This window comes from Vulpes vulpes, chromosome 1 (genome assembly GCF_048418805.1).
Source record: "Vulpes vulpes isolate BD-2025 chromosome 1, VulVul3, whole genome shotgun sequence".
In the NCBI taxonomy this organism is placed as follows: Eukaryota; Metazoa; Chordata; class Mammalia; order Carnivora; family Canidae; genus Vulpes; species Vulpes vulpes.
In genome coordinates this window covers 25,602,517-25,618,549 of record NC_132780.1, presented here as the reverse complement: position 1 = coordinate 25,618,549, position 16,033 = coordinate 25,602,517, and the positions used below count along the sequence as shown (strand labels likewise).

Genomic DNA, 16,033 nt, shown 5'->3' with positions numbered 1-16,033 from the left:
CTATGTACTGTGCAGAGGATTTGTCCACACCAGCGCTCCAGTTTCCAATCTGCACTGTTTTAACAACACGTGCGAATTAACAAGACGTGTGGGTTCGGGCACCTTCCTGGTTCCCATCCTCGCGGCCCGGTAATGCTGCCAGCAGGACGGGCTTGCCAGCCTCCGTCCTCATGACGCCCCTGCACGCGCTCAGGGAAAAGCTTGCACAGACACCCCCCTTGGTTTGTCCCAGTGTTCACCTCAATCCGTAGATGTCTGCGCTCCTCACTGTGGGACTGTAGGACCTCGCCAGAAGCAGGGGAAATGCATTATAACACCCACTCCCGGAAAACTGGGAGCTCCCATAGACAGAAACAGGGCGTCAACCGACCAAGAGAGCATGGGTCCTGAGTCCGCCAGCTACTTCATCCGTGTGCAAGGCTGTCCCACCTGCAGGCCCCGGGCTCCTGCCCACGCAGCAGGGCCTTTCCACACACCTGCAGCTCAAGCTCCGTCTGACCATTGGAGGCCATCGAGCTGCACTTGGGCTCCGCCAGCTAAACCTGGCGTTCCATGTTGTTAACAACTGAATAATAGCACTGATTATAGTAATAGCATTTACATGATGTTTATGGTGGATGCTGGTCTTGGGAGTTTATGTGTGTTAGTAACCGTTTGCTCCCCAAAAGCTTATGAGAAAGGTGTAGTGTCTATTTTACAGATGAGGACGTGGCATTCTTATACCTTTATAGGTGAAGGCACACACAAGAGCTTCTTTCATTTTCTTTCTTTCTTTCTTCTTTCTTTCTTTCTTTCTTTCTTTCTTTCTTTCTTTCTTTCTTTCTCTTTCTTTCTTTCTTCTTTCTTTCTTTCTCCTTCTTTCTTTCTTTTTTAGATTTTATTTATTTATCATGAGACACACAGAGAGAGGGGCAAAGACACAGGCAGAGGGAGAAGCAGGCTCCTCACAGGGAGCCCGATGTGGGACTCGATCCCAGGACTCCAGGGTCACGACCTGAGCCGAAGGCAGATGCTCACTCACTGAGCCACCCAGGTGCCCCCATAAGAGCTTATTTCTAAACAAAAGATTGAACCCCGAGTAGCATGGTTCCATGTTCTCTATTTGCCAAAAGAAAAAACATCTTTGAGAAGCACGAAGCAAGCAAAACCAAGAGTTCCACCTTATGTAAAACCACCCTGTGCATACCACACTTGTGAGTGGGCAATGCTCTGCGTGGGTAACAAGGTCTGCAGAAGCAGGTGGCACATCGTGGTGTGTGGTGGCATTGACTGCACGATTGGGCTGAAAAAATAGCACAAAATGAGCAGTGTTATCTATGAATATCTCTGCAAATAGCATCAATAAAATAATAAAATTTAATTCTAAGGCTCATTAAAATAATAATAAGCCATGGCCAAGTAGGATCTATCCCTTAGGAATGCAAGGATAATTCAAACTAGGACATCTATTCATTGAACTCACTGTGTTGATAATTCAAAGAAGAAAAATCATATCATCGACTACAGAGAAGCTAAAATGGCATTTTAAAAAAATTCAGCAGAGGCGCCTGGGTGGCTCAGTAGGCTAAGTGTCTGACTTGATCTTGGGTCAGGTCTCAGTCTCACGGTCCTGAGTTCAAGCCTCACAACAGCCTCTGTGCTAGGCATGGAGCCTACTTTTAAAAACAGAAATTCAGCATCCATTCCTGATTAAATTTGAAAACACTTACCAATAAGTGGATATTTTCTTCTTATAATGAGAAAGGATATCTTAAACCAAAAAGAGTATCAAACCTGACAAGGAAAACCAGAAACCTCACCATGTCCCGGTCATGGTTACAAGTCAACCTAAGGTGCGCTGAGGACCTGCAGTTGGACACAGTAGTCTACGGGTGACACCCCTGATCGTGCTCAGTAGACATTAGAATACAGTAAGCCCGGGGTGCTCAGGTGGCTCAGTTGGTTCAGGGTCTAACTCTTGATTTTGGCTCAGATTATGATCTTAGGGTCCTGGGGTTGAGCTCCACTTAGGGCCCCCTGCTCAGTGAGGAGTCTGCTTGAAATTCTCCCTCTGCCCCAACCCCGCTCATGCACGCATGCGCTCTCTCTCTCTCTATATATATATATATATATAGAGAGAGAGAGAGAGAGAGAGAGATCTCAAATAAATAAAATCTTAGAATTCAGTAAGTCAACAAAAAGTCATGGAGCATCCAGTCTGTACCAATTCTATGAACCAGGTAAGTATGCAGTTTCTGCTGTCAAGGTAATTCCTTGCTGGTCAGGGAGAAAGATGTAGATAGACATGATAGATTATTGCTGGATGGATAGATAGATAGATAGATAGATAGATAGATAGATAGATGATAGATAGATGATAGATAACAGGTAGGTAGATAAATGATAGATAATAGACAGGTAGATAGAGATGGATGGATGGGTGATAGATATGACACAGACTCGGTAGACGAGGCAGATGGATGTGATAGATGATTGACAGACATGATGAATGACTGGCAGACAGCTAGAAAGACAGATGGACAACCCAGAGAAGGCTGTCCATGACAGTGATGCATGAAGATGCAGCAGGTGCCATCTGGATGGGAGGGTGAGGGAAGGAGCCTCTGAGGAGCCATGTGGGCAGCATGAGCAGGGTGAGGAGGTGGCCACTAGGGGAGAAGGACAGGGTGGTGTGTCTGGGAGGAGAAACAAGTGGGCACCCCCAGGAGGGCCTGGCCGCAGTCAGAGGCTCTGAGCAGCAGGGACACGACTCGACCTGATTTCCACACGAAGGACGGGCCTAGCTGCTGTGTGGATGGCACATTCCAGGAGGTGGGGTGTAAACACCGGATCCTAGCCAGGGACTGTGGTGGCCATCCAAGTGACAGGCAGGATCCAGGAAAGACCCCCACCGCCCCCACAGGAAGCCCCTAGTCTGTGCGGGTCGTATTTTTCAGTCCTCAGGACACGCTCTGCGGGAACAGGCCAGCCCGCATGGCAGCCCTGGCTGCAGGGTGGGCGTCCACGGGCGGCCTAGGACCCGAGGCCCTGCTCTGCTCTGCCTCATGCCCGGTGGCGCTTCTGCAGGTCCCTGCAGCCCCTTCCCATCCCCGTGGGTGCTCCGTGGACAATGCGTGTTCCCACTGTCCTCCCTGCTAGTCATCCACCCACTATTTCTGTCACAGGAATGGTCACTTTACGCAAACCTGAGTCACACAAGTTGCATTTATCACCCGGGCTCTGTCCTGACACAGCCGCGGAGCCTCTCATCCTCCCCATGGCCTCCTTCCGACCCTCAGGACCTGCACTGACCTTCGGGCCTTTCCAGCCGACAGCTCCCCCCCTCACCGGCCCCCAGGGAGGCAGGCAGGCGCCCTGCAGGTGGCACATGCAGAGCAAGCCTGAGGCAGCAGGCTCGAGGCCCAGGGAAGGCAGCCAGGGGCAGGCAGGCCCAAGCTGGTGGGACACGTGTCCGACTGGTCGGGAGGGGCTGTCATGCAGGTGATTCAGGCTTTAACCATCTTCGCTGAGGCCAGAATCTGCCCGAAATTGTTTAAAGCAGCAAGTGAAGCTGTGCATTTGGGTTTCCTGATGCCAAAGGGAAGGGGCCCTGACTCCTGAGAAGCCACAGGCGCCCCCGTGCAACAAGGCTGGAGAACAGAAGACAGAGGAGGGGCTGCGCCGACCGGGGTGGGGGCCCCATAGCTTCCTGGGTTCACCTGAGAAGGGGCCAGAGACTCAGCGGCTTCACTCTGCACAGGGAGTGGAGCGGCAGGACGGCAGCTGGGGGCGAGGACCGTCGGGGAGGCTGCCCCGCTCGGGGATTGCAGAGCCACTGTAGGCACCATGGCCCGCGGGCATCACAGGGATGACCGTATGTGGGATGAGGAGCTCTCTACAGTCCCTGCCGCCCTGCTGGCCCTGGAGGACTGAGCTGTGTCTCAAAGGGCCTCCCATGGCACCAGCAGCCTCTCAGGGGCTCATCAGAGAGCCGAGGCCCCCCTGGTCACCCCAAGCAGGGGCTGGAGCTGCTGGAGAGACCAGCTCAGGGGGACAGGCTGGAGGGCAGGGGTCCTGAAGGGCTGGTGACTCTGCCTGTCCCCGCCCTCCATCCTTGCTGTGCTGCAGGCTGGGATGTGTCTGCCAGCCCTGTGTCGTGCTGCCAGGAGCCCGCATGGCCCGCCAACTCCTATGCTGAAGCCGCAGCTCCCAGCACCTCAAGATGTGATTGTGTTTGGATACAAGGTCTTTACGGGGGTGATTAGGGTCCAACGAGGTCACCAGGGTGACCTAATCCCACCTGTCTGGTGTCCTTACAAGAGATCGGGCCTCAGACACACACAGAGGGATGACCACTAGGGACACAGGGACGGCGCAGCTCGGAGCACACAGCCCAAGACACCTTGTTCTCGGACTTCTGCCTCCAGGATGCAAGCCAACCAGCTGCAGTGTGGCAGCCGCCCTGTCTGTGGGCTTCGTTACACCGCCTGAGCTGACCCACACAGGTGCCAAGAGGCTGGAGGTGGGGCCGGGGACACAGTGGGCACAAGGGACTGGACCCCAGCCGCCCCTTTGGTCCTGGGATGAGAAGGCCCAATCACCGCCCCATCCAACAAGTCATCAGATAGTGTCTGCTGAAGGGAGCCACAGTGGACAAGCTGCCAGAGGGGAGACCCTGAGTGGGGATTCTGGGTATATTATAAAGCAGGAGACTGAGCTGACCTGCCCCGTAAATTATGTTCTCTTGGGGCAGGAGGGGAGACTGTTGAGTTTGTTCTGTTTCTACCGTACCCCTCCAGATGTGTGGGGGGGGGGCGTCAGAAGCGCACCTGCGGGGCACCTGGGGGCTCAGGTGGTGAACCATCTGCCTTCGGCTCAGGTCAGGACCTCAGGGTCCTGGGATCGAGTCCTACATCAGGCTCCCTGTTCCACTTCTCCTCTTTCCCCTTCTGCCTCTTCCCCTGCTTGTGCTCGCTTGCTCCCTGTCTCTCAAATAAATAAAATAAAAAAAAAAAAAAAAAAAAGATGAAGCAGCAGTGTGCCTGTAACCACTGAGGCAAGTTGGGGTCTGTATTCCAGCAAGGCCTGTGCTCCTGCACCCATCCCAGGGCGGACAGCAGGCCCCACTCCCCCTGCACACAGGGACATAGGAAAGAATACTTCTAATCCATCGATTCTGCAAATTGGGATGAGCGCTTGCTGTGTGTTATCGTCTCACGTGTCTGTGTGTACCACATGCTGTGTGTGTCTGTGTGGCGCCCTCCAAGGGACAGCTGTGAGCTCCCCCTCAGCTGAGGTCCAGTGGCTGAGTGAGCAGTGGGGGCAGGGGGAACTAGGCTGCAGGGGACCGGTATGTCCAGATCCCAGTGGTGAGTGATGGGCAGGGTGAGGGCAGGGGGGCAAGGCCAGGTGGAGGCTGGGGCTGGTGCGAGACCCTGACAGGCCTCCTCATGCTTTTTTGCAAAGAGAACATGCAGGCCTCGGCTCCCCCGATGCACCAGGACCTTTAGGAGACATGCACTGGATCTTAGAGACATGAGCACGCGGCCTGGGAAAGTCCGGAGTTTTGAGGACGGTGTCCCCACAGCCTTTCACTTTCCCCATCACAGCCCCTAAGGTTTGCTTCGAGGAAGAAGGGGGTGAGGGCTCCGGGGAGGAGTCTCTTTATTAAAGCACGTGGGTTCCTCAGTTGTCCACATCGCTGACGTGAACTGAGTCCCCGATGGTGTCTCAGCAAGTCCATGACGTCCCCTGAAGAGCCAGTACAAACACCTGTTCCCCAGATTCCAATAGCTGGACATGAACCGGCTCAAGCGCTCAGGGAGAAAGCCTTGCTAAGCATGGTGCAAACACGTCCTGGCAGGTGCGGGAGGGCCCTGCTCCTGGGCCGCACAGTCCCCACCTGGGACTTCTGTGGGGACCCCAGCTCTGGGAGGCGGGCCACTCTCCCTGTCCCAGGCACAGGTTGCTGCAGCAGGTATGCGGCCCCCCTGCCCGGGGCCAAGGCCCCACGTCATCCAGAGAAGTTCTGAAAGATGTTGGCTGCCTCCACCCAGTTCTGGAAGCAGGCCAGCCCCTGCTCCCGGATCTGCTTGCGCCCTTTGTCAGTGATGACCTCCCCGCTGGGCTTCACAACCACCAGCCTGGGGATGACCGAGATGTGGTACATGGTCCTCAGCTCACTGTGGAGAGAAGAGGCAGGGCCAGGTCAGCCAGAGGCCGGGCAGGTGGCCACACGCACGACTGAGGGGACCAGGGCCTCCCCGACCCATTGGACCCAGTGGACCCTCAGCGGCCGGTGCTAAGCCAGTGCTTCCCAGAGGACCATCCACAGGGAGAAGCCGCTCTGGGCCTGAGCTGCCCGCACCCTCGCCATGGCCGCCTGGGACCACACAGCACCTGAGAGGTGGTGGCAAGTCTCAGAACATGAATTTTTCATCTCAGTTAATTTAAATTGAAGTAGCTACATGAGGCAGACATCTACCGTATGGGACATGCAATTCTAGACACACGAAGACCCCAACAAATTTACATCCCTCCTACATTCTAGATGTGGAAAAATACCAGGCACACACAGTGGTCAAAGATAGAACTCCGTGAGTTCTACATCAATGCAAAGCATGTGAGACTTTCTGCCCAGCAAACTCAAGGACACACTGATTATGACACATTTCAGGGTGCCTGGGTGGCTCCGCGGTTGAGTGTCTGCCTCCAGCTCAGGTCATGATCCCGGGGTCCTAGGATCGAGTCTCACATCGAGCTCCCACAGGGAGCCTGCCTCTCTATCTCTGCATCTCTCATGAATAAATAAATACAATCTTTTTAAAAAAAAAAAAAAAAACATATGACACATTTCTTGGCTACTTTTTCCATCGTGTGCAACCCAGTGAGCGACCGTTTTACAAAAGTTCTTGTGTTCATCTAGGGAAAGGAGCATCTACCTTCTTGGCTCCTCCCCATAACCTTCACCTGGATTACTGTCCTCAGAATAGGGCAGCTGATGAAAATCCCTCCCTGTCTCCAAGGCCAGCCCCCACGGGCCTCCCAGTGACAGTAATCTACCCGAGTTCCCTCACTTGTCACCTCCAAGACTGTGAGTCTTCACGGAAGGACAAACGCATGTGAGACCCTCCTGCTACCAAATCTCCCCACAACATCTCCATCATGGCCCTCCTGCGGCTTTCCACACCCAGATCAAACACAAAAGCGCAAATCAAGCAGAAAAAAAAATACATCCTACCTCCACCCACCAAAGAGACGGCCTTGTTTTCAGGCATCTGTGAGATAGTGATGAAACCAGCATGCTCTCCACCACAATGGGATCTCAATACAGTGCAAATAATCAATAGCACACAGACCATTTAATCGGACCCTAAAGTCACAGAAATTGGAAACCAATACGAAATAATTTTTAGAACGGGTTTAAAAACTAAATAACCGGGGATCCCTGGGTGGCGCAGCAGTTTGGTGCCTGCCTTTGGCCCAGGGCATGATCCTGGGGATCTGGGATCGAGTCCTGCGTCAGGCTCCCTCTGTGGAGCCTGCTTCTCCCTCTGCCTGTGTCTCTGCCCCTCTCTCTCTCTATGTCTATCATGAATAAATAAATAAACTCTTAAAAAAACCCTAAATAACCATATGTTACACATGGAACAGCAACACCAACTACAATGTAATTAAAAGAACTACACGGGATACACTCTGGAAGCCAAGCCGTAGACTCCATTAGACACAGGAAGTTATGGCCTCAACACACTTTCCTGAACGACAAGCCTCCATGTAGACGAGCTGTGTGCTTGACCCCACAGGCAAACACGGCCCATTGCAGCAGACACCAGGAAAGGCCTAGTGTGTGGGAGTTGCTGACAGACAAACCAAAGCTGGTTCCAGGGGTAGCAATCAGAGCAGGGCCAGGGCTGCTCATGGAGAGGGAGACGCGGGAGCCTCAGGAATCAGGCGGTGGCCAGGCGTGGCCCGCGGTCACGGCTGTAACACCCCATGGCTGCCCTGAGCACTCCTTCCCCAAGGAAACCCATGCTCAGGGAGCCGCCACCCCAGCAGCTCCTGGAAGCCGGCCCACACAGCGTCCCTTGCACACTCATGTGAGGAGGGAACGAGGTCAGCTTGGTGCAGAAGTGATCACCGTCAGTGAGACGCACACTGAGGCTGACAAACCAACGCCCAGACACGGAGAGACCCCACAGGCCTGCACACACAGGGTGGGGGTGTGACCCGGGAGATGGGGAGGACATGTCCCCCTCCAAGGTTTGCAGACTCCTGCACAACCCCCAAAATCTGAAATGCCTAAGAAATCAGCTTTATCCCAAAGCATAAAACAAACACAAAGGAAAGAGGTCACCTAGCAGCCCTTGGCAGGAACCGGCCCGTGGCCCCCGGGCACTTTGTCCCCCAGCTGGGGCAGACGGGGTACATGGAGGCCTCCACTCTGGGCAGCACAGCAGAGCATGCAGCACGTACCGAGTCACAAATTCCCGCTGGGGCTGTGCCTCCCAGGGCCTGGGGCTGAGCCCCTAAGACTAAGGGGAGGCCTCGGGGGCTCCCGGAGGGTGTTGAGGAACCTCCCAGCGGAGCCCACGTGCATTCCTGACTCCGCATGTACACCCCTGCCGGCTCACCATGGCGCAGCATGTGCACAGCAGCACTGCTTTGGGCATAGCGGCCCCAGAGTAGCAGCAGTGCCAGGGAGCCTCCCGCCCCTGCCAACCTGCCCGTCTTCCAGGGCCTCCTGGGAGGGAGGCTGAGAACCATGCCTTTGACAGCCCGGGGCGTGGAGGCCTGCGCCTCGCTGCCCAGAACCCACAGCTCTGCCTTTCCTGGCATGAATCAGCTGAGGGACTCGGGCAAGCTGGACAGCCTCCCCTTGCCCCAGGGTCCTCGCCTGCACCTGGGGAAAACAGAACCCACCTCCCTGGGTTGCTGGGATGATGAGATGGTACATATACGTACAGCCCAGCTAAGGGATCAGCACACTAATGCTCAAAACATGCTGGCTGTTACTGATGGGGAGGCTCGCCCCCAAGTCCAAGTGGGCCAACTGCCCCATGCAGCACAGGGGGTGACACTAACCAGCACTGGGATGGGTACTGAGCACACTGAGAACCCATGAGACTCCCCAGAGCACCTGCGTGGGTGCTAGGAAAGAGGAAGGTGTGAGGGTGTGCAGCCTGAGACACAGCAGCCACTCTGCCACCCTGAGGAAAGACAGGATTTGCCAGGTGACAATGGGGCTGCAGCCTGAGCATGAAGCAGGCAGAGCAGAAAGCAGAGCCATGCAACGGGCCTCACTGGCCTCCTGGCTCCCTGGAGACCAGCAGGGTGTGTAAGTTCAGCTGATCTGATCAACAACCTTGACTATCCAAGCGCTGAGCTGTGGCCTCGTGAAATCAGCTCTGATGCCCAGGAGGGGGGCATGCAAGGCAAACCAGGCTTAGGGGAGGGAGCTGGAGTCTGGAGTTGACATCTGCTCCAGGATATCTTCAGAGTTAGCCACATAGGCCCTCCAGTCACCGCCCTGGCAGCCTGTGCCTGGGGACAACCGTAACCTTGGAGCCACCGGGAGGGCCACGGAAGCATCTCCACGGAAGCATCTCCGCCTCCCCTGGCACTGTGTCCCCAGGGAACTGGTGTGCCTTGGGGGGGGGGGGAGGTACCCGGCTACTCCCTGCCCTCAGCACTGGTGAGGAAGCCCTCCCATCACCGGACACAGTGGACACAGCAGACACATTGGGTCCTCCTCCCTGGCACAACTCCTCCTGGGTTGCCATGGCAATTCTGGCTCCAGCCTCTTCCCATCCCTCGAGTCAGACACCCACCTAAGAAGCATCCCACAGGGCAGTCCGGGTGGCTCAGCAGGTTAGTGCCACTTTTCAGGCCAGGGCATGATCCTGGAGTCCCTGGATCGAGTCCCACATCGGGCTCCCTGCATGGAGCCTGCTTCTCCCTTTGCCTGTGTCTCTGCCTCTCTCTATCTGTGTTTCTCATGAATAAATAAAATCTTTTTTTAAAAAAAAAAAAGAAAGAAAGAAGCAGCCCATAGGTGCCCTGAAGTGTCTGCCCCAACCCTAAGGACCACATTGGCGCTCCTGGCTGGGGATGGCGCTGGGTGCAAGAAGAGCACAGGAATGCCCCCAGGGCCCCAGGGGCTCGGAGGAGGAGTAGGGGCCACCAGGCGGGGACATGGGGGCTCCAGGGTCGAGGGTTTCCCACCTTTGGGAGTAGGAAAGGCATGGGGTGCCCCTGAACAGCAGCCGCCCAGTCTGGCCAGAACACAGGTGCAGAGGGGGTAAGAAGAGGCCAGGGCAGGACAGGGACTGAGCCCCCTGGGCAGGGGCCTGGGGAGCTAGGGTCGCCCTGGGGCAACCAGGGCCTGCCTTCGAGAAGAGGAGGTGGGTTCTGGAGGCTGAGACTGGGGGCATGGGTGAGAATATTCCCATGGTCCAGGGCCTAAGGGAGGGAAGTGGCAAGGAGGGGAAACTCAGACCTAGTGGATTCGGTGGCTATGGAGACAGGCTGAGTCAGGAGGCCCGGGGGAGCCCAAGCACCGGGCAAGGGAGAGGGCAGGGAGCACAGGCCCCTTGGCCCCACCAAGTGGACGGCTCTAACGGAGCCACCCTCCTCTTGAGACATGAAGCCACGGCCACCTGTCTCCTCTATCCTCCTCACCCGGAGGCTGAGGCGTCCCGTCCACCTGGCCCACGGTGGAGGCAGCAGAGCCAGGGAGGACTCGAGGCAGAGGTTGGGGTGGGGAGGGTCACTGAGGCCTTGTGAGGGCCTGGAAGAGCCCACGGGGGCACTAGTGTTATTAAGAAACAACCAGAAAGTACATGAAAATCACCATTAAGTGGGTCTCGCACGCAGAGGCTGTTGCTTGGGTGCCAGGCAAAGGTGAGGGAAGGCGCAAAGGACGCCCCATCCTCAGTGCTGCCCCCACATTCAGGCTGTGCACTCCCTGCACACAGGCGCGGGCTGTGGGGATGGTGAGCAAGAGTGTGTCCAGGCAGAGGGTGTTGTGGCCCCGAAGCCATCTGGCTCCCAGCCGTGCTCCGGGCACCCCCCTGGGGCTCTCAGGTGAAGCCTCCTCCTCCTCCTCCCAGGACTCGGTGGTCAGCAGTCATCCAGTGGGTGGCCACTGACCATGATGGCCCACCGGGCCCAGGCAGCCGCTGTCCTGGCTGCACTTCCCCAGGGTGCACTTGCATCGGGAACCTTCCCAAAAGGCCGCCTGCATGCAGCCTGCATTCCCTAGTTCTCCATGCTGGTGGCAGTTTCCGGGTTGTTACAACCTGATTCTGAGTATCCAGGTGGACTGAGTCGAACTTAGGGCACAGGTCCAAATATTCCCATGGAACAGCCTACTTCCGAGCACAGAATCACAAGGAGAGCCCATGAGGGGCCGTTTAGAAAGCAGAAGGACAAGGAGCTCCCCTCTCCAGAAAGAAAACCAATGCTGGAATCTTCCAGAGACCAGGCTGGCCACCTGGCCCTGGGCTGCTCAGCTGCCTGCAGTAGACGCAAGGCTTTGCCTGCATCACAGGAACAGCGGAGGAGCCTGGCCGCACCCTCCCCACCCCCACCTTGGGGCCAGGAGCTGCCGGGCTGAGGCTTGGGTTTCCTGGAGCCCCCCATCTCTCCTGGGAGGAAGAGGAAACACCAGAGCAGAAAGTCAGGTTCTTCCTCGGCGCCCCACAACACATCTGTGAAATGGGCACACTACCACCACCACGGCTGCAAACTTGGGCCCCCACACCTCACAGGGCGTCCTGACTGTGGGCTGGGAAATGCCTCGCCTACACCCCCCATTGCAGCACCCAAAGTCCCAGAGCTGGCCGCCTGGACCCTCCGCCCGACGCCCAGCACGGCCACCCGGTCACTTTCAAAGCAGAGTGTGTTGCTTCAACAGCTGCACAGAACTTGGGAGCTGAGCACGTCAGAGGCATTTGGCTTCTGCCTCCTGGGGAGACCCTGCGGTGAATCCGTGGCCTGAAACCCCCTGAGTCCTCCTCACTAGGTTGCCACGTTGGTTCATTTCCACTGCTGTGCACAGCAACCACAGTAGGACTCTCCTGGGGCGCGGGCTCCTCCTGGGAGGCCCGAGGCTCCGCTCCCCCTTGGTAAAACCCACCCCTGTGTCTCCGGACCTGTCCAGGGTCCGCTGCCGTTTCTAACTGTCCACAAGGACTGTGGTCAGGATGGTAGAGGGGACGGGTGTGTGTGTGTGTGTGTGTGTGTGTGTGTGTGTGTGTGTGTGTCACACTGCGTCTGAGTAATAGCCCCCAGAGAAATGAGAAACATGCCCCGTAACTCACACCCAGAAACCCACTCCCCATCCATTACAGGGATGCGGTACCGCACCTTGTGAAGCGCAACACACACCCAAGGCTGGAGGCTGTCCCCGCAACACAGACCCCAGCATACAATCCGAGCCCTGCCACACGCCTGTGCCCCTGTGCTCTCCCTCCTCCCCCTCCCCCGCCCACCCCCTTTATCCTACCTTCTCTGTTTCTCTGTCCTCCCTCCTCCATCCCACCTCCTCCCTCCTCCCCCCTCTCAGGCGGTCCCGCTCCCCTGGGTGAGCTCCCCTAGGTGAATTTTCGAGGCGCCCAGCATGAACTCCCCTGCAGCCCAGCAGTTTGGAAATCCCGGGGGAAGCGGGTTCCTCTGGCCTTGGGGTCCCTGCCCCCACGGCCCGGTGCGCCCGGCAGCGCACGGAGGATCCCCAGCTCCGACCCGAGCCCCCCCACCCCACCCCCGCCCCGGCCCGGCCCCTCCGCGTTCAGCGGCCGCGCTGGTCGGGAACGCAGAGCCCCGAGGCCGGCCCGGCCCCCAGGCCCGGGGACGCGGCAGCCCCGCCGGACCCACGGGGGCTGGAGCCGGGAGCAGCGAGGACGCGCGCGGGAGCGGCCAGTCCGGGGCGGGCTCTAGCTCCGCGCACTCACTGCCGGAGCGGGTCGTGGAAGGGCAGCGCCAGCCAGGGGCCGTGCAGGCGGCGCATGAAGTCCAGCATCTCCCGCGCGCTGCCGTCGGCGGACACGAACACCACCTGGAAGGGCGCGGGCCGCCGCGCCTGGGCCAGCAGCTGCGCGTGGAAGCGGCGCAGCAGCGGCGTGAAGTCGCGGCTGGACGCGCACCCGCCCGCGGCGAAGTACAGCGCCACCACCTTGTTCTGCAGCGCGGCGTCCGCCTCCACCCACGCGCCGTCGCGGGTCAGCAGGCGCCGGCCGCCCAGGACGTCCACCATGGCCGGGGCGGGGCGGGCACCTGCGGGCGGGCACCTGCGGCGGACACCTGCGGGCGGGCACCTGCGCGCGGACACCTGCGGGCGGGCACCTGCGCGGCGCGGGGGGCGGGGATGCAAATAGATGGTCACGTGCGCTGCCCGGGCTGCGCGGGGACCTGGGCCCCCAGTGGCTCCTCGTCCCGGCCTCGGCCTTGGGGGGTCAGGGGCGGGCGCCCCGGGGACTGGAGGGACATTCGCAGACACCTGCGACCCAGAAGCAGCGGCCGCCGCGGCAGCTCTGGCCCCCAGGAGGCCGCCCTCCCGGGAGCTCGGAGCTCGTCGGCTCTCCGGCCCGCCCCTCGCCACCCTGCGCCCCCGGCCGGCCCCGCCCCGCCGCGCCGCGCCCCGCCCCATCCATCCCCAACCCCCAACACCGCGCTCCCCTGCGCCCCGGGTCGCCACTTCTTCAGCTCTCCCCACCCCGCGCTCCCGCCCCGAGCATCCAGGCGGCCCAGGAGGTGACAGTGTTGACGGAGCAGGCGCGCTGGAGGCCCTGGGGAAGCAGCAAAGTCGTCCCAGCTCTGCCTGGGCAGGGTGCGAAGCGGCGGGGCGCAGAATTCAGGGACTTAGGTGCGGGCGAAATGGGCGCCCCACGCCGGGGGATGCACCTGCCGCAGGGACACGCCGGGGGATGCACCTGCTGCAGGGACGCAGCGCCCGGCCGAGGGTCTGTCCAGAGGGTCTGGGGGACCCGTGCTGCCCCCAGCAGCGCGCTGCCGACGCCTAGATTCGCTGTGGAAGCGTAAGATCTGGGGAACCGGAGAAAAAAGTGGAGAGGGGGCCCTTGCTTGTGTGGAAGTCTGACTTTTATCAGAACGGAATGCCCCTGAATTCTAAATGTCGCCAAGACTATTCCGACCTGTTTGGCCTCTTTTTTCTTATCTCAACAGTGAGCAAAGTAGGGAACATTCCTTTTAGTGACACCCTCCCACGGGGACATGTCCAGCTACTGGTGTAAATACTGTCTAGTGCTATGGGAGCCTTCCTGCGACCCTGTGTGCACCCAGGTGGCTCTGCTGGGAGGGGACATCTGGGGACACCACCCCTCCCCAGGGGACCCTCCTCAGCCTGTCTGAGTGTGTGTGTGTGAAGGAAGGGACCTGTGCTCCAGAGCTCCTGCAGAGAAGAGCAAGGGACCCCGGGCCAGTACAGCTCATGCACCTGCAGCATCAGGCTTCCCGGGACTCCTCAGGGCCCTTCCTGTCACATGAGCCTGTGTCTCTGGCCACCACCCCATCCCACTGGCCGCTCCTTAAGATGGGACGGGGCTACAGGTGCCATGAGAGGCAAGCCCAGCACCCTCTCCAGCCTCTGCTGGGACCAATTCTCCTACACAACTTCCTCCAGCCAACGCAAGAACATCCACAAGTGGAGTCCTAGAAGCCGGATTTAGTGACCTCTAATCCCAGCTGGGACGCAGTGACAGTTCATTCTGGAAGCCCTCCTGGGCATGTATGGAGGGGGCATGTACCAACGCTCCTGAGCACAGGCATCAGCTAATCCGATTTGTGTGCCCTAGATAATCACAGCCCAGCAGGACAGTGCTCCCCGTCCTCGTCCTCGGGCTTGTGAGCAGCCAGGCGAGGGCCTTCTTGGGCCTGCCCTCCACACCCGCTGCCCCAGAGCCGTCTCCCTGCCCTTTGCCATCCTCTGAACAGTCCATGACCTCTGTCCCACCCTACCACCCATGCCCACCCAAACTGAAGCACGGTCTTCTCTGCACTTCCTCCTCTGGGGACCACACTCCCCTGAGACTCCCCAGAGCCCTCCCCTGGCAGTCTTCGCAAGGAATCCAGCGAAGTTATCCCCCCTCCTTGGGCGGATCGCCCAGCCTACATTCAGCAACAATCCCCTGCCCTTGGGGTCTCATCTCTGCGGCTTGGGGGCCCCTGGCCCCAGCGCACTCTCTCAGTGGGCCATTAACCCCAACCCCGCCTGTATCCAGAGTGAAGCTTAGCTCCCTCCCCCTCCTCCCCACAGGAGGACTGCGCATAATCTGCCCGCTGCCCTCAGCCCTGGCTCTGCCTCCCCGCAGCTCACTGACCAAGGGCAGAACGTTTGCAGAGCGACTGCAGAACGCCGGCCGCCGGCCGCACAGGGTCTTCAAAGCCTCCCCGGGGAGAAAGCTACGGTAGGATCCCGGCTCCGCCAGCCTTCGTTAGCGCGCAAGCTCCCCGCGCGTGGGGCCAGCGTGCAGGCTCCGGGCGTGTGGGGACCAGGCTGCTCCTCAGGAGATGGCATGTTCTGAGCGGGAGTACTGGGGAAGCCCGGGCCAGCGTGCCTGGCGCCCACCCTGCCCTCGGACGCCACACGCAAGCTGCTCCTCCGTGCCAGCGGCTGGGCCACTGGACGTGAAACTGACTTTTTCTTTTCACTACAAGGCGCACACGTGAGGGCAACCCGCTTATTTCCACCGCTGCGTGGGAACACAGAACGATCTCCAGGGAAACTTTCTACTCTGATCAGCGCCGCAAACAAATTAGACATCCCAGTGTGCAAATACCACTGTCTGCAGTTCCTGGCTTCAGGTAGTCACGCTGGGGTCGTTTTCCCGTATTTAAATATTTGTTCCTAGGGAATGATAGTGTGAAGTCTTCAGGACTCATTTTCTTTTTTTTTTTTTTTTAATGTATTTGAGGGGCCCCTGGGGGTATCAATCGTGGAGTATCTGCCTTTGGCTCAGGTCGTGATCCCAGGGTCTGGGGATGGAGTCCCCCGCAGGAGAATCCCTCTGCCTGTGGCTCTGCCTCTCTGTGTCTC

The 16,033-nt window shown here is 58.6% G+C and overlaps 1 protein-coding gene across 1 annotated transcript; it reads right to left on the bottom strand.

The window, feature by feature from the left end:
- Window positions 1-2,181: 2,181 nt before the first annotated feature.
- On the bottom strand, window positions 2,182-13,234 carry NXNL2 (nucleoredoxin like 2). The gene is made up of 2 exons (XM_025984156.2): window positions 12,933-13,234; window positions 2,182-6,161 (listed from the first exon to the last, which is right to left on the bottom strand). The coding sequence occupies exons 1-2, from the start codon at window positions 13,232-13,234 to the stop codon at window positions 5,993-5,995; spliced, it is 471 nt and encodes a 156-aa protein (XP_025839941.2). The 3' UTR covers window positions 2,182-5,992.
- Window positions 13,235-16,033: the final 2,799 nt, after the last annotated feature.

Bases quoted from the DNA above. Each gene is read 5' to 3' on its own strand.
- NXNL2 (XM_025984156.2), bottom strand. From the start codon at position 13,234: ATGGTGGACGTCCTGGGCGGCCGGCGCCTGCTGACCCGCGACGGCGCG. The intron at 6,162-12,932 runs GTGAGTGCGCGG...TTCTCTCCACAG, and splicing joins TTCCACGACCCGCTCCGGCA to TGAGCTGAGGACCATGTACC.